Genomic DNA, 25,499 nt, shown 5'->3' with positions numbered 1-25,499 from the left:
CAACAACAACAATCGCAACAACTATCCCAACAACCGCAACAACAATCGCAACAATAACCGCAATCCTAACAATAACTACAACAAACATCCCAACAACAACAACAACTACAACAACCGTTTCAACAACAATAACAATCCCAATAACAACCTCAATAACAACAACGGAAACAAAAACCAAAAACAGTCATGTCATAGGTGTGAAGAAAATCATCAGGGGTTTTGCACGACATTTTGCAACAGGTGTAAAATAAATGGTCATAGCGCGACAAAGTGTGAGGTCTACGGACCAAAGTTTAACAGAACTAAAGGAACAAATAATGTCAGAACAAGTAATGCCGAAACGAATAGTGCCGGAGCAAGTAATACCAACGCTGTTTGTTATAAATGTGGAAAACCGGGCACATTATTAGAAATTGCCCGAATCAGGGGAATACTAATGGGCAGGGCCGTGGAAGAGTTTTCAATATTAATGCAGCAGAAGCACAGGAAGACCTGGAGCTTGTTACGGGTACGTTTCTTATTGACGATAAATCTGCTTATGTTTTATTTGATTCGGGTGCAGATAGAAGCTATATGAGTAGAGAATTTTGTGCTAAATTAAGTTGTCCATTGACGCCTTTGGATAGTAAATTTTTACTCGAATTAGCAAACGGTAAATTAATTTCAGCAGATAATATATGTCGGGAGAGAGAAATTAAACTGGGGGATGAAACGTTTAAAATTGATTTAATACCAGTCGAGTTAGGAAGTTTTGATGTAATAATTGGCATGGACTGGTTGAAAAAGGTGAGAGCAGAGGTCGTTTGTTACAAAAATGCGATTCGCATTATGCGTGAAAAAGGAAAACCTTTAATGGTGTACGGAGAAAAGAACAACGCGAAATTAAATCTTATTAGTAGTTTGAAGGCGCAAAAACTAATAAGAAAAGGTTGTTACGTCATTCTAGCACACATCGAGGAAGTTAAACATGAAGAAAAGAACATCAGTGATGTTCCCGTCGCAAAAGAATTTCCCGATGTATTTCTGAAAGAATTACCGGGATTACCCCCACATCTATCCGTTGAATTTCAAATAGACCTTGTACCAGGAGCTGCACCAATAGCTCGTGCTCCATACAGACTCGCACCCAGCGAAATGAAAGAATTACAAAGTCAGCTACATGAATTTTAGAGCGTGGTTTCATTCGACCAAGTACATCACCATGGGGAGCTCCTGTTCTGTTTGTCAAGAAGAAAGATGGTACATTCAGGTTGTGTATCGACTACCGAGATTTGAACAAACTTACCATCAAGAACTGTTACCCATTACCGAGAATCGACAACTTATTTGATCAGCTACAAGGCTCGTCGGTTTATTCGAAGATCAATTTACGTTCTGGATATCACCAAATGCGGGTGAAAGAGGATGACATTCCGAAGACTGCTTTTAGGACGCGTTACGGTCATTACGAGTTTATGGTTATGCTGTTTGGATTGACTAATGCACCAGCTGTATTCATGGACCTCATGAACCGAGTGTGTGGGCCATATCTTGACAAGTTTGTCATTGTTTTCATCGATGACATACTTATTTACTCAAAGAATGACCAAGAACACGAAGAACATTTGAGAAAAGTGCTGGTGTTGTTAAGAAAGGAAAATTTGTAAGCTAAGTTTTCAAAGTGTGCATTTTGGTTGGAAGAAGTTCAATTCCTTGGTCACATAGTGAACAAAGAAGGTATTCAGGTGGATCCAGCAAAGATTGAAACCGTTGAAAAGTGGGAAACCCCGAAAACTCCGAAACACATACGCCAGTTTTTAGGACTAGCTGTATACTACAGAAGGTTCATCCAAGACTTTTCCAGAATAGCAAACCCTTAACTGCATTAACGCATAAAGGGAGGAAATTTGAATGGAAGGATGAACAAGAAAAAGCGTTTCAATTGTTGAAGAAAAAGTTAACTACGGCACCTATATTGTCATTACCTGAAGGGAATGATGATTTTGTGATATATTGTGACGCCTCAAAGCAAGGTCTCGGTTGTGTATTAATGCAACGAACGAAAGTAATTGCTTATGCGTCTAGACAATTGAAGATTCACGAACAGAATTATACGACGCATGATTTGGAATTAGGCGCGGTTGTTTTTGCATTAAAGACTTGGAGGCACTACTTATATGGGGTCAAAAGTATTATATATACCGACCACAAAAGTCTTCAACACATATTTAATCAGAAACAACTGAACATGAGGCAGCGCAGGTGGATTGAATTGTTGAATGATTACGACTTTGAGATTCGTTACCACCCAGGGAAGGCAAATGTGGTAGTCGACACCTTGAGCAGAAAGGACAGAGAACCCATTCGTGTAAAATCTATGAATATAATGATTCACACTAACCTTACTACTCAAATAAAGGAGGCGCAACAAGGAGTTTTAAAAGAGGGAAACTTAAAGGATGAAATACCCAAAGGATCGGAGAAACATCTTAATATTCAAGAAGACGGAACCCGGTATAGGTCTGAAAGAATTTGGGTACCAAAATTTGGAGATATGAGAGAAATGGTACTTAGAGAAGCTCATAAACCAGATACTCAATACATCCTGGAACGGGGAAGATGTACAAGGATCTCAAGAAATATTTTTGGTGGCTAGGTATGAAAGCCGACATTGCTAAATACGTAGGAGAATGTTTGACGTGTTCTAAGGTCAAAGCTGAGCATCAGAAACCATCAGGTCTACTTCAACAACCCGAAATCTCGGAATGAAAATGGGAAAATATTACCATGGATTTCATCACTAAATTGCCAAGGACTGCAAGTGGTTTTGATACTATTTGGGTAATAGTTGATCGTCTCACCAAATCAGCACACTTCCTGCTAATAAGAGAAGATGATAAGATGGAGAAGTTAGCACGACTGTATTTGAAGGAAGTTGTCTCCAGACATGGAATACCAATCTCTATTATCTCTGATAGGGATGGAAGATTTATTTCACGATTCTGGCAGACATTACAGCAAGCATTAGGAACTCGTCTAGACATGAGTACTGCCTATCATCCACAAACTGATGGGCAGAGCGAAAGGACGATACAAACGCTTGAAGACATGCTACGAGCATGTGTTATTGATTTCGGAAACAGTTGGGATCGACATCTACCGTTAGCAGAATTTTCCTACAACAACAGCTACCATTCAAGCATTGAGATGGCGCCGTTTGAAGCACTTTATGGTAGAAAGTGCAGGTTTCCGATTTGTTGGAGTGAAGTGGGGGATAGACAGATTACGGGTCCGGAGATAATACAAGAAACTACCGAGAAGATCATCCAAATTCAACAACGGTTGAAAACCGCCCAAAGTCGATAAAAGAGCTACGCCGACATTAAAAGAAAAGATATAGAATTTGAAATTGGAGAGATGGTCATGCTTAAAGTTGCACCTTGGAAAGGCGTTGTTCGATTTGGTAAATGAGGGAAATTAAATCCAAGGTATATTGGACCATTCAAGATTATTGATCGTGTCGGACCAGTAGCTTACCGACTTGAGTTACCTCAACAACTCATGGCTGTACATAACACTTTCCACGTCTCAAATTTGAAGAAATGTTTTGCTAAAGAAGATCTCACTATTCCGTTAGACGAAATTCAAATCAAAGAAAAACTTCAATTCATCGAAGAACCCGTCGAAATAATGGATCGTGAGGTTAAAAGACTTAAGCAAAACAAGATACCAATTATTAAGGTTCGATGGAATGCTCGTAGAGGACCCGAGTTCACCTGGGAACGAGAAGATCAAATGAAGAAGAAATACCCGCACTTATTTCCAGAAGATACGACAACACCTCTAACTGCTTAAAATTTTGGGACGAAATTTATTTAACGGGTAGGTACTGTAGTGACCCGAACTTTTCCATGTTTATATATATTAAATGAAATTTATTTTTACATGATTAAGTGTTTCCAACATGTTAAGCAATTAAACTTGTTAAGAATTGATTATTTGAAATGAGTTTCATGTAGACAATTGACCACCCAAGTTGACCGGCGATTCACGAACGTTAAAACTTGTAAAAACGACATGAAGATATATATATATAGATATACATATAGTTAACATGAGATTATGATAAGTAAGTATCTCCATAAGTATATTAACAATGAGTTATATACATAAAAATGAGACTACTAAGTTAAGAAACTCGAAACGATATATATAACGATTATCGTTATTACAACGTCTTACTAAATACATATGTATCACATTAAGATATTGTTACATTATATTTAACATGATAAAATGATAATTATATATATCATTAAGTATGTTAACAATGAACTACATATGTAAAAACAAGACTACTAACTTAAGGATTTCGAAACGAGACATATATGTAACGATTATCGTTGTAACGACATTTAAATGTATATATATATATATATATATATATATATATATATATATATATATATATATATATATATATATATATATCATATTAAAATATATTAATATATCATAATATCATGATAATATAATAATTTAACATCTCATTTGATATAATAAACAATGGGTTAACAACATTAAATAAGATCGTTAACTTAAAGGTTTTAAAACAACACTTACATGTAACGACTAACGATGACTTAACGACTCAGTTAAAATGTATATATATGTAGTGTATTTAGATGTATTAATATACTTTTGGAAGACTTCAAGACATATATCAAAACACTAATACTTAACGAAAATGGGTACAATTACATTCCCATTCTTTTTTCATCAAGAATTCTAGTCGTATTCATACCCGTATTATACACAGCTTCTAGACGTACTTACTGTGGGTATATACCAATAGGAACTAGCATGAGATTCCACTCTTGATTATGTCATGTATGACTAATCAATTTTAACTTCTACCATGAACTTGTTAACTAACTAGAACTCCTTTTAACCCCACTCACCACTCACCACTTACCACTCATCATTCACTCCATTTCACTTCCAATTCTCTTTCTAATTCTCTCTCAACACACACATACACACTTATGAACGAATTTTTTCAGTAGCTAATCATCATCTTCATCAAAAATTACTTCAAGAATTAAGCTATAATCATCTTAGGAAGAACACTTCAAGAACACTTCGAAAATCCTTTCAAGTTTACTAGTTTACATCCAAGCTTTCTAATCCATTCCAAGTAATCATCTAAGATCAAGAAACCTTTGTTATTTACAGTAGGTTATCTTTCTTATTCAAGGTAATAATCATATTCAAACTTTGATTCAATTTCAATAACTATAAACTATCTTAATTAGAGTAAAAATCTTACTTGAACTTGTTTTTGTGTCATGATCCTACTTCAAGAACTTTCAAGCCATCCAAGATCCTTTGAAGCTAGATCATTTTCTTGTCACTTCCAGTAGATTTACCTACTAAATTTAAGGTAGTAATGATGTTCATAACATCATTCGATTCATACATATAAAACTATCTTATTCGAAGATTTAAACTTGTAATCACTAGAACATAGTTTAGTTAATTCTAAACTTGTTCGCAAAAAAAGTTAATCATTCTAACTTGACTTTTAAAATCAACTAAACACATGTTCTATATCTATATGATATGCTAACTTAATGATTTAAAACCTGGAAACACGAAAAATACCGTAAAACCGGACATACGCCGTCGTAGTAACACCGCGGGCTGTTTTGGGTTTGATAATTAAAAATTATGATAAACTTTGATTTAAAAGTTGTTCTTCTAGGAAAATGATTTTTCTTATGAACATGAAACTATATCCAAAAATCATGGTTAAACTCAAAGTGAAAGTATGTTTTTCAAAATGGTCATCAAGACGTCGTTCTTTCGACTGAAATGACTACCTCTTACAAAAACGACTTGTAACTTATATTTCCGACTATAAACCTATACTTTTTCTGTATAGATTCATAAAATAGAGTTCAATATGAAACCATAGCAATTTGATTCACTCAAAATGGATTTAAAACGAAGAAGTTATGGGTAAAATAAGATTGGATATTTTTTTATTGTTGTAGCTACGGGAAATATTATAACAATTCTATACAAATCATAACTTAATAATCTTATATTGTATTATTCATGTATTCTAATATATATTATGTAATCTTGGGATATCATAGACACGTATACAATGTTTTGACATATCATATCGACCAATCTATATAATATATTTTGGAACAACCGTAGACACTCTATATGCAGTAATGTTGGAGTTAGCTATACAGGGTTGAGGTTGATTTCAAAATAATATATATAGTTTGAGTTGTGACCTAGCCTGAGGCCTGTATACACTGAGTCGTGGATTGATCCAAGATAATTTATATTTATTTATTTCTGTACATCTAACTATGGACAACTAGCTGTAGGTTATTAACGAGGACAGCTGACTTAATAAGCTTAAAACATTAAAACGTATTAAAAAATGTTGTAAATATATTTTGAACATACTTTGATATATATGTACATATTTGTATAGGTTCGTGAATCAACCAGTGGTCAAGTCTTACTTCCCGACGAAGTAAAAATCTGTGAAAGTGAGTTATAGTCCCACTTTTAAAATCTAATATTTTGGGATGAGAATACATGCAGTTTTATAAATGTTTTACAAAATAGACACAAGTAAATGAAACTACGTTATATGGGTGAATGATCGAAGTCGAATATGCCCCTTTTGCTTGGTAGCCTAAGAATTAGTAATCGACGTGAAACCTAAAGATATATCTATTGGGCCTAACGAACCCCATCCAAAGTACCGGATGCTTTGGTACTTCGAATTCGTTTTTATCATGTCCGAAGGATTTTCCGGAATGATAGAGGATATTCTTATATGCATCTTGTTAATGTCGGTTACGAGGTGTTCACCATATGAATGAATTTTATCTCTATGTATGGGATGTATATTGAAATATGAAATCTTGTGGTCTATTATTATGATTTGATAATATATAGGTTAAACCTATAACTCACCAACATTTTTGTTGACGTTTTAAGCATGTTTATTCTTATGAGATTATTAAGAGCTTCCGCTGTTGCATACTAAAATAAGGACAAGATTTGGAGTCCATGCTTGTATGATATTGTGTAAAAACTGCATTCAAGAAACTTATTTTTGATGTAATATATTCTTATTGTAAACCATTATGTAATGGTCGTGTGTAAACAGTATATTTTAGATTATCATTATTTGATAATCTACGTAATGCTTTTTAAACCTTTATCGATAAAATAAAGGTTATGCTTATTTTAAAAATGAATGCAGTCTTTGAAAAACGTCTCATATAGAGGTCAAAACCTCGCGACGAAATCAATTAATATGGAACGTTTATAATCAATATGAACGGGACATTTCACCAAACAAGTTTTTGGTTTGACCCTTGGTTTAATGGTACTCCTTTTGCAACACTTTTCCCTAGCCTCGCAACTCTTATGAATAATAAAGATTGCACATATGCCTCTCGTTGCATTAATAACAATCATGTGTTATCCTGTTGTAGGAACCCAAGATTCGGTGTTGAAATATCCAATATGCGTGATCTTGTAAACATTTTACTAATGTGCATCTTTCATCTTCGGCAGACTTCTGGATGTGGAACATGATCATGTTTTCATTTTCGTCAGCTCGTAATTTAATAGATTCTCGAGGCCATGCTCATTTCAGCGTACACACAATTTGACATAAGCAAGTACCTATCAAGATCAATGTTTTCATTTTGCGCATGAAACTAACAGACTTGCTACAAAATGGAATCTTATGGATTGTAACATCTCGATAGATAACCCGAATTGTTGTTTTTGTGAAACACGTGCTGAAAATAAGAAGCACCCATTTCTTCACTGCAATACTAGTAAATAGAATTGGACTAAAGTGGCGCAGCGGACCAACTTACACATCACTAACTGGGCCTCGTTAGACGATCTTTGGACTTGGATAGAAAGAGTCCCGATTCATGGTAACCAACGACTCATAACCTATGGAATATCTTGAGATTACTTAACTGTATCATCTTCAAAGACCGCTCCTTTCGAAAGTGCCACGTAATTGATAACATTGCTACGACCGGGTTCATTTGGCTATACACTAGATTCACGAAGAAAAGATGTAACTGGTCTCAAGATGTCTCCTTTATTTTCATTATAAATTTTCATCTTGTATTTTTTGCATTTTATTCGTTCTAACGTTTCGTTAGTTATTTAATAAAATTTTAAGCCGTTTGAAAAAAAATCAGCTGCCAGGTAAAGAATAAAAGTTAAAATTTACTTATTTACCAGTTACCAGCTGGTTGTGACAAATATACTCAAAATTAAGGACCAATGATGCTATCTTACGAAAATATAAAACTTTTTTTTTCTTTTTTCTTTTTTGGTTTAAGGTATGAGTCTAAAATCTTACATAAACCCTTTCACACACCAAAAACACACACTTGCACGCCACGTTGTTTGGAAAATGGTGTTTTGGTCGTATCCACCAACCCGAAACCAATTAACCGGCAGCGCCATCATCTTCATCACCGGCGCAACTCTCTTCGCCGCCGGCGCGTACCTTTCATTCGCTAACATAGGTCCGCAACAGGCGCGTGCCAAAGCGCGTTCCGATTACGTCAAATCCCGCCTTCGCAAACTTCTACAAGAAGATTAAACTTTATAAATTACTCTTTTCATTCATTCAATTTATTCAATTAGGTACTTGCTTTTTGTTTCCCCTCACTCAATTTTATAATTTGAGTTATTGTTTGTGATATTGCTAGGGTTTTAGTTCCTGCTATGAAATTAGGGTTTATCAAGGTACATTTGTGTGTATACTATGCTCTAATTTAAATAGAACACCTGCATAACTTGTGAATTAATATATATATATATATATATATATATATATATATATATATATATATATATATATATATATATATATATATATATATATATAAGGAGACAAATTCACAAACTTGACATTGTTTATATCCCAAATTCGATGTACACTGATGCAGATTTTCAGTCATATAGTTCAATTTAGAATAAAACTGGGTGTTTTTATGCATTTTTTTTTTTAATCTAATAAGTATTAGAATGTAATGTGATCCAATTATCTTTAATTTAATAGTGCGTTATGAACCGTTTCTCGCGTAGGAAGTTTCGTTTCTTGCATATTTCCATCATGAACATGAACTAAAATATTGATTCTAATGCAGATAGAGAGTGTATCTATTGTTTGATTCTATAAGTACGCAAGCGCGATAATTATAACTTGAGGACCTGATCATGCTTCATTGTCTAAGGCCATCAGAGTCTGCGACACCTGAAAACTTACGTTCTCATCAAGTGCCGTTTCAGGGTAAACTTGTTGAACTTTTTAGTTCTATTTATGATATAGTTATATTATATTATATACTTTTAATGTGATCGATTTTGTCTGGTTGTTGATTAATGAAGGGAATTCAGCTGATATAACTTCAAGATCAGGATCTCAACCTTCACCAACACTAACTAACGAGTACGCATCAGCATTACAAACAAGTTCTTATAGTGAGATACGTGTTTTTCTAGATATAGAAACCGAACGACCCGGTGAGATTACACAAGACCAACTCTTATCACAAGTTCTTCGCCCAAATCGTGATTTCGTTGACGAAATTCTTCGACGTGCAAAACCCGGTTACGTAACCGATCTTCTATGGTCATTCTTTGATCATAGCGAAAATAAAGCTCGTTTATGTCTCGAACTTACTCAATCTATTAGACGTGTACGTTCGCTTATTGCACCTTTAGATGACTTACTTCATATTCTTCCTTTAGACTCTGAAACCGACTATTTATCGTCACCTCAATGTAACCGTGCATTTGATCTTCTTCTTAAATATGAACAACTCGAGAACCCGTTCCCTAGCCCCGGGTCCCGCAACGTGCGTGGGATGCGAAATTGTTTCTCGGATCTAAACGGTCAACTCGAGAGTCTAATCAAAAAGTCAAACTCCCGTATTCGTTGGATTCATTGGGTCACAATAGGTTCCGCCGTTTCTTTAATAGCTGTCACAATTGGTGTTGTTATAGCTGGAGTGATTATCGCGAAGCACGCGATAGTCGCGCTTACTGCAACGATGTTTTTACCTGCGATTATACCTTCGAAGATTGAGAAAAACGAGCGGTATCTTTTACAGGAGTTGGATACTGCACAACGAGTGACGTTTGTACTTCATGAAGATATAATTACGATCGAGAGACTTGTGAATCATTTGTATTCGGATTTTGAGGTTAATAAACGTTTTATACGAAGTGGTTTATGGAGAGGGAAGGATATGCATTCGATTATGGAGGTTTCGAGGCAATTGAAAAGGAATAATGATTATTTCCGAAAACAGCTTACAGATCTTGAAGAACATTTGTGCTTAAGTTTTGCTGCAATAAACCGTGCAAGGCGTCAACTTATTCAGTTAATTGAGCTTCACCATGATGACCATTCAACTGAATAAATTTTGGATTTTTCTAATGACAGTCCTCAGTGTTGTTAACACGCATACATGTGTTGTATAATTAAGTAACCGTCAACTTAAAGTTAACGTGTAACCGCTATGTACAATACTTTTATGCGCGTTAACAACAGCTTTAAAGGTTGTAGTTAGAAATATCCATAAATTTATTGACCATGACAGTTTATTGAAACTATTGAAGTATTCTTTTATTTTCTTTGTGTAACAGACTTTTATTGTCTTACTGACATAACAGTTAGAAACTCAAGCTCTCGAGCGAAATACTTTAGTATTGAAAACAGATCCTTCGATTTGACCATAGTATGTAACATTTTTCAGATATGTATTCTAATTTGCTTAATCTTATTATCAATAGCATTTGGTTGTTTTTTGTGTATCTGAATTGACCTTTAATATGAGTTATGACAATCGATTGTTATGGGTTCAATCGCAACCCCGTCTGTTTAACCATGAGTTACACGCTTTTCCTCTTTCACGTTGGCTTGCTGTGGGACTGGTCGGTGGGTGCCACTAGAGGGTTAGTTTATTCTCCTTTTTTTTTATAATTCAGAACTGTTTATGCCGAAAGTGTTTTTGTTGTTGCTACTAAAATGTCTAGGAAACTGAAGTTCCTTTTGGCACAGGTATCCCAGTATGCATATATCTTCTAAGCATAGGGTTTGAAATTGTTTCAACAGTAGCTGACCAAATGCCTTCTATAAATAAATTTGGGTGTCTTTGTAAATATAACCCTGTTGATTAGAAGAATACTGTATGGTTGAAACACATTAAAGCTCAAATCATAAATAGCTATGCTGAATGAATACCACTTTTGTAAAAAAAACTCCGATTACTCTCCATTAATCTCTGATTACTCCTTTTTAAGAACCAACGACAGTTCGTTCTGATTTTTCAAAATTCATTTAATTAATCGGTAAACGTCGGTTAAAGGGTCAAAATCGGGTTCATTGATTAAGGTCGGTCAAATTTAAAATTGGTCAACATTTTAACATGTATTTAAACTAAAATTTTAAAGTTCTTGAACAAAATGAACGATTTTTAGACAATTATCTTAAAATTTATGTTTATGTGCATGACTTTTTTCAATATTTGCACATATAACTTTGAAATTTAATACTGTATTTAAATGTATAAAAAGTACAATCCGATTAATCCCCGATTAATCATCGAATTTCCGATTACATCTTCCAAAGTCCCGATCGATTAATCCTCGAATAGCGAATTTTGCAACCTTGATACATACAGTATAAAGTTACAAGGTTTTTTCCTTGTTCAGGTTACCCGGGAGGGCAAGTATTCTGACTCCATACTCAATTGTACTCGTCCTCAACCGAATGTCTACCGCATGCTTCGAACCTGAGACTTCTTCAGAAAATACATATAACATCCAATTATGAATTGTTAAACTATATGCGTAACATATACCTGACATTAATATGAGGAATGGTTTCATTATCTTAATATACTAATGCACACAGGGTACTACCGGTGAATAGTACCCCATTCAAACCTATCTTAACAGACTAATTCACAAAGGGTACTACCGGTGAATAGTACCCCATTCAAACCTTCAAACACTTGTACATTGACCTTCGAAAGCTGTACTCACAAGGGGTACTACTACGATGCAGTAATTTTTTATTTTTTTTTTATTTTTATTCTTAACATCTCCTTACTTCCCCTACAACTTTTTCTAAAGGCCCGCACAACAACGCTCTCTCGATTTTTTTTACCTTATTTTTCCCCACAAAAAATGTGATCCATATTATTTTTTTTTTTATTACTCATAAACATTCTAAGCTGTGTCATTTCATGTCACTATCACATTGGCTCACATTCGACCTGCTCATTGTTAAAACCGAATACCATAAATGGGATAACTAAATCGTGACTAATTTATAAAAAAAGGTATTCTTAAATGTCAGCTTCGTAGTCGCTCAAAGCCCGCAGCGAAGCGCGGGGGCACACAACTAGTTGATGCTAAAGGGCAAAGTAATGGGCCTCTGATCTATAAACCTGGCAGTGGGTCTTTTGGCATTGCGAATTTGTTATATTTAATAAATGACTTCGGGCTAAACGTGAAAGAAGATTTATTGAATAGACAAATTTGCAATCTTCTTTCACGTTTAGCTTGAAGTTATCGAATTTTCCCGGGCTTAACGGTCCGTAACTAGACCCGGGCAATAGGTCCACAAATTCGCCATCGGCTTCAGGCTTAACGTTTAGCCTGAAGATTTATCGAGTTCAATAAATACTTAAATAGCTGTTATTAGTTTAGCTTATAGGGTGTAGTTTTTAAGTTTTTTTGGGTGTTGTAGTGACGTCTATAGTAAGGTTGTTACGTTTTTCTTTAGTCGTAATTGCTACTTTGTTGCTAGTATTTATTTTTTTGTACACCTCCAAAACTAAAACATGACAAAATAATACAATAAAGCCTAACAGAGAATATGATACAACTTCCATATGTATATATATGAGGAACTAAAAGAAAACAAAACTTATACCGAGTTAAACCACAACCTCAGTTCACAAAACAAAATAGAAAGAATACTAAATACATAAATTTCAACTTCCTATTTCCACCAAAAAAAAGCACGTAGCAGCAAAAAACTTCGAATGTCAAAAGAGCACGCTCCGATTGCCAACTGTCACCTTACCATCGCTTCATAGTTGACCACGTCATTGTTGTTGTACTTTCAGTAACGCTTGGTGAAACATATCAATGAACTGATTATCCTGTACACCAACCACCACATATATAGTATAAATCATTTACAAGCCGTATAATAAAAAAATAAAGGATATATTTTTATTGAGTTTTCGTATTATTTCATGGCTTCCATATTTCATATGGTGCTTCCTATTGTTGTACTCTTAAGCGTTGTTTGTTTTTTAAGATGTTTTTGTCTAAAGATCTGCGAACCATGTCTGTAGAGAAGATGTGGCCTGAAAGTTTGTATGATGAATGGTGAAGACTATTTTTTCTATGTCTACCAACTAACTTAATTCTGTCAGCAGCACTTAGAAGCATGTTTCTAAGTCTGCGAGTTTGCAGACAAAATAAGACATTATTGTATCTTATGTCTGCAGAGAAACAGAGAGTCTACAATACACATACACATAAGACATAATAAGATCTACAAATGTAAGTAAGGACCTAAGGATAGAAGTAATCGGACAAAATGAACCCTGGTTTACAGAAGATCTAAGCGATATTCCCAAAAAAATAAAAATAAATAAATAATAAAAAAAACTAACACAAACGGATAAAGCCGATGGTTAATACCTGGGCAAGCATAAGAAGTGCATCCCGAACCTTTTCCCGGCTTAACGGTCCAAAACTAGACCTGGGATCGGGCGTAAGGGACGGGGGTGGTGTGGGTGGGGGAAAAGGCTGAAGCAACGGGATACCATGATTACGTGGCGCATTCATAATAGGCTGAATAGGAGCAACGGGTACAACATGTTGTGGCATCGATGGAGATGCAACCGAGGGTGTAAAAAACGTAATCGGTTTAACAAGGTTCGTATTTTCACGAGGGATGATTCTAGGAGTGGATGAAGCAAAAGACGTATTTTGAAGTGACGGGTTGTGCAGTGCGGGAGACGATGCCACACGAGAGTGTAACGGGATTGGTGTATTGGAATTGGTACGGTACGGCTGCATAGAGTTGACGGAATTTGAAGGGTGATGATGTGGCGGATTCATAGTCGTCTGCAAGGTGAAAGAATTATATTAGAAGACACGAAAAATGAATTATTTTTTTTTTTTTTTCAAAAATGAAAATTTGAGATGAGTTTTGAAAGGATACGTACACCGAAGAAGTTTGGGAATGAAGAATCTTCGGGGATGTCGGTTGAACGGGAAGTGGTAAACGGCGGCTCAAGTGGTCCTTCGATTACAGCGGAAGTTGGTATGGCTTCGAGTTCCTCAAACTCACTGTATATAAGAAGCAAAATTTAGACTTTTTTACGCCGGTGGTCCCTCGTTTATGCATCATACTGCATGTCACAACCCTGTCATTATTTATTAACTCCGGCAGTCCCTTAGATTTACAAATGTTGCCTTGGTGGTCCCTTCGTCCATTTTCCATTAAAAATGTACGTTAAGTGTCATCACGTGATTAGCAGGTGATGTCGTTTTATGACGTTTAATTCATCTTAAATGGCATATGTGATGGCAATTAAAGAATATTTTTAAGGGAAAATAGATGGAGGGACCACCAAGGAAACAATTATAAAATTAAGGGACCACCAGGGCAACATTTGTAAAATTAAGGGACCACCGAAGCTAAAAAAATAATGAAAGGGACGTGGCATGCAATTCAATGTATAAACGAGGGACCACCAGCGCAAAAAAGTCCAAAAATTATCTTAATACCCAGAATGAAAAAATCAGAAACTCAGGAAGTAATCGGATGTTGACAAAGTTTGACTTTGACCGACTTTTCACCAAGTTTGACCGATTTTCCGAGTAATCTCGAGTTTTGGCCGAGTTTGACCGACTTTGACTAAGTTTGACTGAGTTTGACCGAGTAGTGGTCAAGAATTATTACCTTTTGTTCACTTTCTGCTTGGGAGGGACTTTTGAATATGCACCAAGTATCCTGAACAAAACAGTTTGACCATTGTGAGAATTTTGGGTAATGAAAGGCTATTTCAAATATACACAGTTAATAAGTTTATTAAAACGAGAGTAGCAATCAGATGTAAACATTCTTAATTGAATCCTATGGCTACTGATTGTTCTTATTGTTTATTGTTTATCTTATATATAAGAAAAAGAATGTTCTTATTCGAATGCTACCCTTCAACGCAGAATCAACATATTTAGGATAATAACAAAATAAATAATAAATTATGATACAAAGTTTCAATTTCAGGAAAGATTTCTCAAACTAAAATTATCAATAAATATCTTATATCTCATGATTGAACTATGACTCTTGTAGATTGAAGGCAGACCTAACACTCCAATTATCCAAATTTCATAGATATTATTACTTGTGATTTAACTTAAGATTTTACATATATAGGAATCTCAAATAAATGGATTGCACAGCAAAATTTTTTATTTTTATTTTTTTATAAAAACCTCTAAGAAACATCAATTTAATTATTATATTTCTAAAAAGATAGTAAAAAAATGAAGTATATTGAGAAAAAAGATAAGAAATACCTAGTAAATAGATTTGCAACATCCTCACACTCACGTGGATTATAAAACCAAATGCCATTAACTTCTTGAGCAGCATTTCGATACAGTAAGTACGGCACTTGAAGTTCATACTCAAAATCTCCTAAAAGATCTTCCACAAGATTTTCTGTTCGAAGCAATAGTCGAGTAAATAAAATACAAAATGATCATCTGAAATTACACAATAATATTGTGACAACAAATGGCTAGTCGGGGTCGAGTTTGACGTTGACTAAATGTGACTTTTAGTAATATATATATATTTAAAATATATATATATTAAAACATAAATATATCAAACATAGATATTTCCATGTAAATATTTCAAACATATCTATAGGGCACACAATCTTACTTATAAAAAATAAAATTTGAGATAACTTTGACCAACCTTGACATTGACCGACTCAGACCCAACTCAGACTGACTTTGACTGACTTTTTACCGTTGAACGACTAATTAGACATTTTGGGCGAAACGGGACGGGCTAGTTACCAAACCGAATAGTCAGCCGAGACGGCCTCCGTTTACAACACCGTTACTGATAGAACAAAAGGTTTCTTAAATACTCCATAACATGTTAACATACAAATAGATCCTTATAATGTTCAACAAAATCTGTTTAATAGCTTTCAAATATAAAAAGAGAAGTGTAAGATGAGTTGAAGAAAGCTTGCCTGTATTTCTTCGATTCATTACAATAAACTGAAACCTTGGCTGTGCATTCCTACAAGCAGATAGTAAAAAAAAAAAAAAAAAGGATTTTAATAAGCGACTACGTGACCATATGAACTCATTTGGTCAGTTTAAACCCTTTGCGAAAAGTTACATTTTCTAAAAGCTTTTACGTTTAAACCACAAATTTGACTATAAATCAGCTGCTTATATAATGTACGAAAAATGAAATTGACAAGATAACATTAATACTATTTACTACCACCTCTTGACAACAAAAAGAGACCCTTCAACGTCCTTGCGACTCTGAAACACGTGGCAAAACAACCAATGAGAAAAGTAGCCACAAAAACATCAAAATAACATAACACTAGCACAAAATATATTACTTTCATTACGTTTGATGAAAAACATCCATTTTTTAGCCTTGCAACGTGAAGTTAGAAATAGCATTAACAGAAATCGTTTTGCATACTGAGTCCTTTAAATACCCAATCCATCACTATCACTTGGATATTTCAAAATTACATTCCTTTGTATAAGTGTGTAACACTTCATAACAACATACTCATCTAATTTTATTCTTTCATCAATTAACCGTTCCAAATAAAATCCATAGCTAATATGAGCCACAAGTCATTACAATTAAATTACATTTATCTAATAAAACTACCATATAAAATCTAATTCTTTCTCCATAGATCTAATGTTAGGCACCTAACAACAATAATATAATATGTGAAATTATAGAAAGGTTCAAATTTAAGAAACCTAAATCTATCCAGCTTCAATTTTAATTATAAATTAACTATTTTCGAAAAGTGTTTCGAAATTGAGCTAAATAACAATGAAAGAGATACAATTAACACAATTGAACAAACTAATAAATTCATATCCGAATGAAAATGATAAACGAATGTAAATCGAATGAGATAATGAACACAAACCCATTGATTGAGATCAACATTGAATTCATAGAAGGTAACATGAGCGGCTGTGATTAAAATTTGTTCAATGTAAGGATCCATACGTTGAAGAACAGTTAGGTTAAGGATTTTTGTACTGTTTTGATCCAAATTTGGCATCAATTTCCCATTCTGAGACATTTTAATTATCTGATTGAATATGTGAATTCAATCGCAATTGCAATAAACGAAACCCTAAACCCAGGCGAAAGAGACGATATAAATAAATAAATTAAATGTTTAAATGATAACTTGATGATAAGGAAGTCGGTTATATGTTTTTTATTTTATTTGTTGGCGCTAAATAAGTTCACATATTTTTGGCATTATGACCAGAGAGTGCATCTAATAATTTGTTTGAAATTCAACGAACGGATCAATCAGAGTGCGACATGTGGCGCAACAATCGCATGTACATGTGATTGAAAAAAGAAAAATTAAAAAAAAACTTTTTTTAAAATAAAAAAATTTTTTGAAATTTTTTTTTGAAATAATTCTTTTACAATTTTTTTTTAAATTTAGCATGTTAAATTCAATCACATGTGATTGTCAAACCCAATCACATATGATTGTAAAACACAATCACATGTGATTCTGCATGTCAAATTCAATCACATGTGATTGAAAAAAAAATCAAATTTTTTTTTCAAAAAAAAAAAATTTCAACAAGAAACAGACTTTAATTTGGTGATTTGATTAAGTTTATTAGCTTTTCGTGATCATATCTTTAAAATTTCAGACTTTATTTTAGTGATTTGATCAAGTTTTGATCAAAAACTTGGTGTTTAAAGGTTTTAGCACAAATTTACTGAAAAAATCGTCATTTTAATAAATAATTTTTTTTCAATCACATTTGATTGGATTTGACATGAAGAATCACATGTGATTTACTGCATGTCAAAATTCAATCACATGTGATTGAAAAAAAATTAGAAAAAAAAAATTTCAGAAAAAAAAATTTTGAAAAAAAAAATTTCGAAATTTTTTTTTTAAATTTTTTTCAATCACATGTGATTGTTGCGCCACGTGTCACACTCTGATTGGTCCCTTGGATCTCAACTTAAAAGTTGGTTTCATTTGAATATTTCTCTATGACTTGACTCAATTAAATTAATTAAGACCGAGACTAATTATTTAATTTTTGGCGTAGACCAAGACTATAGATGCAGCAGCTTCTCAACACACAACCACATTGACATGGTACCATAAACGTCACTAGTCGAGCATTTGTCAACAAATTTGGGCATTAGTTCTTCGAATATAATGTTCGAATATAATGGTGCGCTTTATGATTTGCACGCATAAAAAGCTCATCGTAGACCAGTAAAAACACTTAGAAAGCATCAAAATGACATTAAAAGCAATTTCAAAAAGTAGTTTAAAAAAAATCACAGCAGTTATCATACATTTAATGTCAAATATGAGGTTTTTGTCTAAATTTAACTCGATTTAGAGCTTAAATCTAAACCCTAAACCATAATTTACAAACCCTAATTTCTAAATTCTAAACAGTGCATTTCAAAGCTAAAAAGGTGGCGAGAAAATCAATTTCATCTGATGGGGAAACAGAAGAGCTTCTCGTTCAGCAAACTCTTCTAAATTGGATTTTTTTTTGACAATATGTCAAAATAAAGGGGAGATTTTGGGTCAAATAAAGTACGGACGCTTGATGCTTTTAAAGATGTCGCTTTTCTTCAACATGCTACGCAAGGGGATCAAAGTTTTGCAACTAACACCGAATCGCTAAGCTCGAAAAATAAAAAATAAAATGTGTGAACAAGTTTAAAACGTGGATCTGATGCAAGTTTAAGGATATAATCCAACTTTCCGATGAGGAAGGAATAATTTATACTCTCTCTGTACAATATATTTTTGGACTATTTTGATTTTCGAGGTCTTTTTCTTCAAAATTTGACATTAAATATTTTTGTTTGTATTATATATTATTCGATGAAATTTATATCAATAGATTGGTTTTCAATTAGATTAAGTATTATGTAACACATAAAAAATAATTTAAAGTCAAGGCTAAAATATAAAAAATCTTAAAAGTAAAAGCAGGATAATAAATTTGGGAGGGATGGAGTATTAGTTTTATTGATGTATTTTTTAATTTATGCACTGTTTAGTTGATATTATTTCTAAGTTTTAACTTTTTTAAATTGTAGTAAAGTTTTTTTTTTTTTTTTTTTGAAATAAAAGATGTTTTAGTTTATTTTACTACGGAGTATATTTAATCAAAAATATAATAAACAATATTAAAAAAATGTCATGTCAACATCCACTTAACAACAATTTTCTAACACTCTTCTCCCATCATTGTCATGTCATAGGCATACCCCTTACAAAACCCTATCCACTCTACGTCATAGTCACCAACATGGCAGTTCCCGAGAATTCGAGTGCCCTGATCGAGAAGAAAAAAAGGGCCCTTTGAAATCAGAATTTTTGGGTTTTGAACCGGTTTTTTCGACTTTGATTTTTTTCGGATTTGATTTTTACGCGTTAGAAATTTAGCGGACATTTGCAATATAATTGGAACAGAATGAGTAATTAGTAGTAATAAATTTGCTCATATCAAACTTCCTGGTTGACTTTGTGTTATGGCAGTCATGTTTACAAATTTTAGGAGAAATGTAAAAGACTAGTTATCTCATAGAACACTGAGTTAATTCCATTTATATTGTTTTGTTGTATATTAAAAATTTTAAATGGTGCAATTGCTTAGTCCACTCCACGTATCTGGTTATGTTACTTGCATGTTTATCGATCAATCCATTTTATGGGTTGAAAATTTTAAATGGTGCAATTGCTTAGTCCACTCCATTTTATGAGTTGAAAATATCTAACAAAAGTTTAAAAGTGTAAATGCATAAATAAATGATATGTTAAGATTAAGCTAAAAAATTCCTTCTGTATCCCACATCGGTGCGGTGGGTTTCTAAATAACAATACCTTATAAATTTTGAAAGCGCGATTTGAAAAATAAAATAAAAGCTTGTATTGATAACTTCGGCTTATTTCGTGTTACTGATCCATTGAAGCTTTAAAAATATATAGGGCCTAATTTAAAGTTGTACATGTTGTACACCCTATAAATTTAGAAACCGCATCCATCGAAATATCTACATCTAATAGTTATTAAATAACAATACCCTGTAAAATTAGAAAACCGCATCCATCGAAGCTTAGTTATTTTTATGTATATATTTAAAAATATATAAGGCCTAATTTAAAGTTGTACATGTTGTACACCTTTTGGGCTAGGCCTGCTCACCAATATCTACATCTAATAGTTATTAAATAACAATAGCCTATAAATTTAGAAACCGCATCCATCGAAGCTTAGTTATTTTTATGTATATAAAAATATATAGGGCCTAATTTAAAATTATTGGGCCCTAAAATTACTAGGCCCTGTGCAGTTGTATATGTTGTAAACCCTTTGGACCGGGCTTGGTCACCAATATCTACTTCTATAGTAATTATTTTGATTGGTTAATCGAATATTTTTAGAATTTTTTTTTTAATGACACTACTTAAAAATGTTGTTAAGATATATTAATGTGTTGTATAAAGCATAGTCGCTAAAAAGATCATAAAAGTTATTGGGTGTGACGACCCGGGAATTTTCGACTAAATTTAAACTTAATCTTTATATGATTTCGATACGATAAGCAAAGTATGTAATGTTGAGTCTAGAAAATTTTGAAACGATGTTCATATATTCAATTGACCTTCGACTGCTCCCGATGATTCACGAACCATTGCTTGTAAATATGTGAATATATATAAATATGTGTATATATAAATATATGTATATAATAACATGAACATTAATAAACTATTATATACTTTTATTGTTATAAATAAATATGTACAATAAAATACATTGTAATAAAAACTATTATGTTATATGTATATTTCTTGTATATATATTGTAATATTTAATTTAATTATTTAATGTATATTTATGTGCGTAGTAAATTTTATTATTTAAAACTGTTTATATATATACATAGTGTATATTAAATATAATTAATTTTGAGCTTAAATGGTAAATGTCTGTAACTTTCAGTTGACGTTTAATTATTTTTAAAATAGGTCTAATATATATATATATATATATATATATATATATATATATATATATATATATATATATATATATATATATATATATATATGAAGTTTTAAAATAAAAGTTGTTCCAAAATTTGATTAGAAAGATAGTAGTTTGGATAAATATTTTTTTTTACCTTTTCAATCTAAGTTTTTGTACTCCGTACATATAAATTGGAACAGAAAAGAAATAATTATCGAATCTTTTTGATCAGATTTCAAACAGGTAATGACTGAAATAAATAAATGGACTTAATTTTAAAATATGTGATTTTTCTGAATTAAATTATCCGTAACTGTTTAGCAATGGACACACCCCGTAAAAACCGTCGGTAGATATTTTCATTTGATGGCTGCTTTCTGTTTAAAAATCACGTTTGTGATTTGGTTTATTATTATTAAATGTATTATTTTATCCTATTATCTATAACTAATATCTTTATATATACATATACACAAGTGTAGAGAAACACAGCCCACCAATCTATCTTTCACCATCTTCAATTCATGATCACCACTGTCACTCTAAACGATCACCACCACTGCTGCTGTGACATATTTCTGATCGATAAACACTCACCACGACAACCCATCAAGCGACCACCATGAACCACTATCAACCACCATCACACAACAGTTTTCTATTTTCCTATTCCTGTTTATAACCGTGAACCCATTACCCTTGTTAACTATCACTTTGTACCCGCTGTTGTACAGGAACGTGTACCGATTTCTATTTCATTCGATCAACCAGAAACCACCATAACAAATCACCATCACCAAACCCTCACCACTACCGTAGGCTTCTATTTATTGTTTACGAATTCAATTTGTCCAGCTGCTATTTTGATCAGACCCAGATCACATGTAAATCTTCATCAAACCGTCACTGTTGTTGTTCTCATATATCCAAAACCACTCACGAACCATCATGAATCACCGGTTAACCATATCACCAAAGTCATAATATTCGCACACATTCTCAAGCACCAACACCACCTTCTAACCATCACTTTTTAATATCCACAAAGGCTAAACTGTTTTTATTGCTACTCGAATAAAACCAAAACCCATCACCACCATTGAAGCAACCTGCAACTTTCTTCTACTCTTTTTCTGTTTTCCGTTTATTTCAAACCAAACAACCAGAAATCAACACCACCCATTTAAACCCACTTATACCATCGAACTCTTAATATCGTTCTTGATCAAATCTCATCACCAAAAGCATAAAACCATGTTCGATTGCTGTTTACATGATATTTCCACTACTGCAACTAATTGTTTCTCTATCTTGATGTTGGAAATTAAAACGCATTATATAAATAAGAGACAAGACTTTGTGGGTGGGATAAACTTGCACGTGAAGAGTTCTTTTCTTTTCCCACTTATGCAACCGATTTCTTTTCTAAGGGGGTGTTTGGCTTAGCGTTTGAAACTAGATTTTTTGATTATTACGTTTTACAATCGCAAATAAGCTAGTTTTGGTGTTTGGCAAATAGATAATCAAATTTGATTAATTACGTTTTCTAAGGTTGAAAACGTGGAAATGAGAAAGTGACTAGCATGTCACTGCTGGGAAAACGCATTTCTTAAGAAATTTTTGTTTGTTTAATTTTCCATTTATAACCCTACAACATCTGTATATACTACGTACTTGTTAGTATATGGTAGCCTTCATTCACCATCAACTTTTGAGTACTTACAATTTTTTACGTTGGTCAGATTTTATTTTATTATTATTGTTGAATGAAATGAATCTAATTACTTCATTAAAGATCTTTTGTAGTTCTCCTAATACTATATGGAGTTTTATATATATTTTTGAATAATTCGTGACATTATCATAAACTTTGTAGGTTTACTGGCTATATGTTTAGTTGTGTTGCTATATTGAAAATAATAGTTTATGATAGTTCTTAAAAAACTTGTTAGATATTAAGTTCATATAGTTTATTTATTATTTTGAAAGAATGTCCTTTTTAGTAATTTACATGTTAAATTATCAAATAATTTAATTTTGCCAAACACTCAATAACATGATTATTACATTATTATGATATCAAACAGCATAATCAAATTCAAACACTATTATTTTAAATCACGTTTTGATAAATCTGATTATTTGATTATAATTATTCAAAACGCATAATCAATTTTCATAACGCAAATCCAAACACCCCCTAATTTGCTGTATTCGGGCTTCTTCATTTATTTTCTGTTGGGCTGCAAATGCCCTTGGACTTTTAATTTCATCATGGGCCGAAACCCATTAAACTTTAAATTTAAATTTCGTATTAATTCGGCCCAATCATTTAAGTGAGCTAGCTTTTGTTGTTAACGTGTTCCTGCTACTTTATCCTTATTCGTGTTTGACGATGATGGTGACGGAGGTGATTGTATGGTGATAATGATGATGGATTCTTACTCATGCTATTGTATCTGTATCTGTTTCCAGTCACCATGAAAACCCACGAAATGATTCAATTAAACGTTAAACGATGAGGTGAAGGTGATGATAACAAGCATGATGATGAAAGGTTATGATCATGATCGTGATCATGATAACATTATGAAGAACAGTGAAGAATTTATGTGATAAGAATGATGATGTGTGATGTTAAATGATGATGATGCTGTGAAGTTACATGATGATGATGCATGGTGAAGACGTGACCATGTAAATGATGATGATGTTAAACGATGTCCGATGATGCTGATGAACAATACTCGGTGAATGATGGAGATGATGATAATGATAATGGTATAATTTCCATTATTATTATTATTATTATTATTATTATTATTATTATTATTATTATTATTATTATTATTATTATTATTATTATTATTATTATAAGAATTATTATTACTACTATTATTATTATTAATATTTTTGATATTATTATTAAAAATATTATTAATATCATTATTATTATTATTTTTTTATCATTATTATATTTATTATTATCAATACATTTAGTAATATTAGTATTATTATAATTATTAATATTACAAACAAAAGAGATTTATATATAAAGAGTATATTACATACTATATTTTTTATATGAAATATTATTAACTATAATAATAACTAAATTACATATAGTGTATAAATATATTTTAGGTAATAATATAAACACATATAAAAGTTTATATACATATATAAATATAACAATTGAAATAATATATATATGACTAAAATTAATATATAATTTGATCGATTTCAAGTATATGTTTTAATATATATATGAATGATATAGGTTCGTGAATCTAAGACCAACCCTACATTGTTCAGTATCGTCGTATGCATATTTTTACTACAAAATATCGTATTGTGAGTTCATTTGCTCCCTTTTTCTCTTTACATTTTTGGGACTGAGAATACATGCGCTATTTTTACAACTGCTTTATTAAATGCTTTAGAAATATATTTTTGAACTGCGAATGCATGAAATGCTTTTATAAATGTTTGACGAGATAGACACAAGCAAAACATTCCTCGAATGAATTATTATGCAGACGGAAGTTCTGTGGATTATTATTGAATTAGTTGGACTTTATAATTACCACTAATTGTTGTGAATATTTCCCCTGATTATTATTGCTTGGTAACCTAAGAATTAGAATCGGGTATGACCCTAATTCAAACGAATCCTAAAGGTAGCTACCGGGTTTAACACCCCCACCCAGAATGTTCACTAGACGGAAGAGCTAGTGGGCGTGGTGTTTAGTACTTCGAAGTTTATATATTATACATACGAGATGTTCTGTTTTAGGGATATTATTTATGCACATTATATGTTAAGGTCGGTTACCAAGCCAAGCAATGAATGAAAAGTAAATGTTATGTATCGAAAGAATGATTTTATACACAGGTTATGTGTATGATATTTTTGTACACGAGATATGTGTACAGTTACTAAGATTTATGAAAAATGGTTTCGTACACAAGATAGGTATACTGTATTTAAATCTTGTGGTCTATCAAAATGATGAATTTTATTGTTTACGATAAACTTATGAACTCACCAACCT

At 32.5% G+C, this 25,499-nt stretch overlaps 3 protein-coding genes across 4 annotated transcripts; 2 read left to right on the top strand and 1 right to left on the bottom strand.

Moving 5' to 3' along the window:
* The first annotated feature begins 8,452 nt into the window (after positions 1-8,452).
* On the top strand, positions 8,453-8,697 carry LOC139876393 (uncharacterized). Its single transcript, XM_071863706.1, has one exon. It carries the CDS (start codon positions 8,465-8,467, stop codon positions 8,654-8,656), a length of 192 nt encoding a protein of 63 aa, XP_071719807.1. The 5' UTR covers positions 8,453-8,464; the 3' UTR covers positions 8,657-8,697.
* Positions 8,698-9,210: 513 nt separating this feature from the next.
* On the top strand, positions 9,211-10,812 carry LOC139877258 (UPF0496 protein At3g19330-like). Its single transcript, XM_071864668.1, has 2 exons — positions 9,211-9,349; positions 9,448-10,812. Exons 1-2 carry the CDS (start codon positions 9,277-9,279, stop codon positions 10,482-10,484), a joined length of 1,110 nt encoding a protein of 369 aa, XP_071720769.1. The 5' UTR covers positions 9,211-9,276; the 3' UTR covers positions 10,485-10,812.
* Positions 10,813-12,964: 2,152 nt separating this feature from the next.
* Positions 12,965-17,526, bottom strand: LOC139877175 (mRNA-decapping enzyme-like protein). 2 transcript variants are annotated; one of them, XM_071864585.1, is made up of 8 exons: positions 17,322-17,526; positions 16,637-16,680; positions 16,377-16,426; positions 15,682-15,826; positions 15,059-15,109; positions 14,319-14,442; positions 13,789-14,217; positions 12,965-13,238 (listed from the first exon to the last, which is right to left on the bottom strand). In XM_071864585.1, exons 1-8 carry the CDS (start codon positions 17,478-17,480, stop codon positions 13,182-13,184), a joined length of 1,059 nt encoding a protein of 352 aa, XP_071720686.1. In that variant the 5' UTR covers positions 17,481-17,526; the 3' UTR covers positions 12,965-13,181. The 2 variants fall into 2 exon arrangements, with proteins under 2 accessions (XP_071720686.1, XP_071720687.1); XM_071864586.1 differs by having other exon boundaries at positions 16,640-16,680.
* Between the last annotated feature and the right edge of the window lie 7,973 nt (positions 17,527-25,499).

The sequence above is a fragment of the Rutidosis leptorrhynchoides genome, chromosome 11 (assembly GCF_046630445.1).
Source record: "Rutidosis leptorrhynchoides isolate AG116_Rl617_1_P2 chromosome 11, CSIRO_AGI_Rlap_v1, whole genome shotgun sequence".
Classification (NCBI taxonomy): Eukaryota; Viridiplantae; Streptophyta; class Magnoliopsida; order Asterales; family Asteraceae; genus Rutidosis; species Rutidosis leptorrhynchoides.
This window is presented reverse-complemented; position numbering and strand designations above follow the sequence as displayed.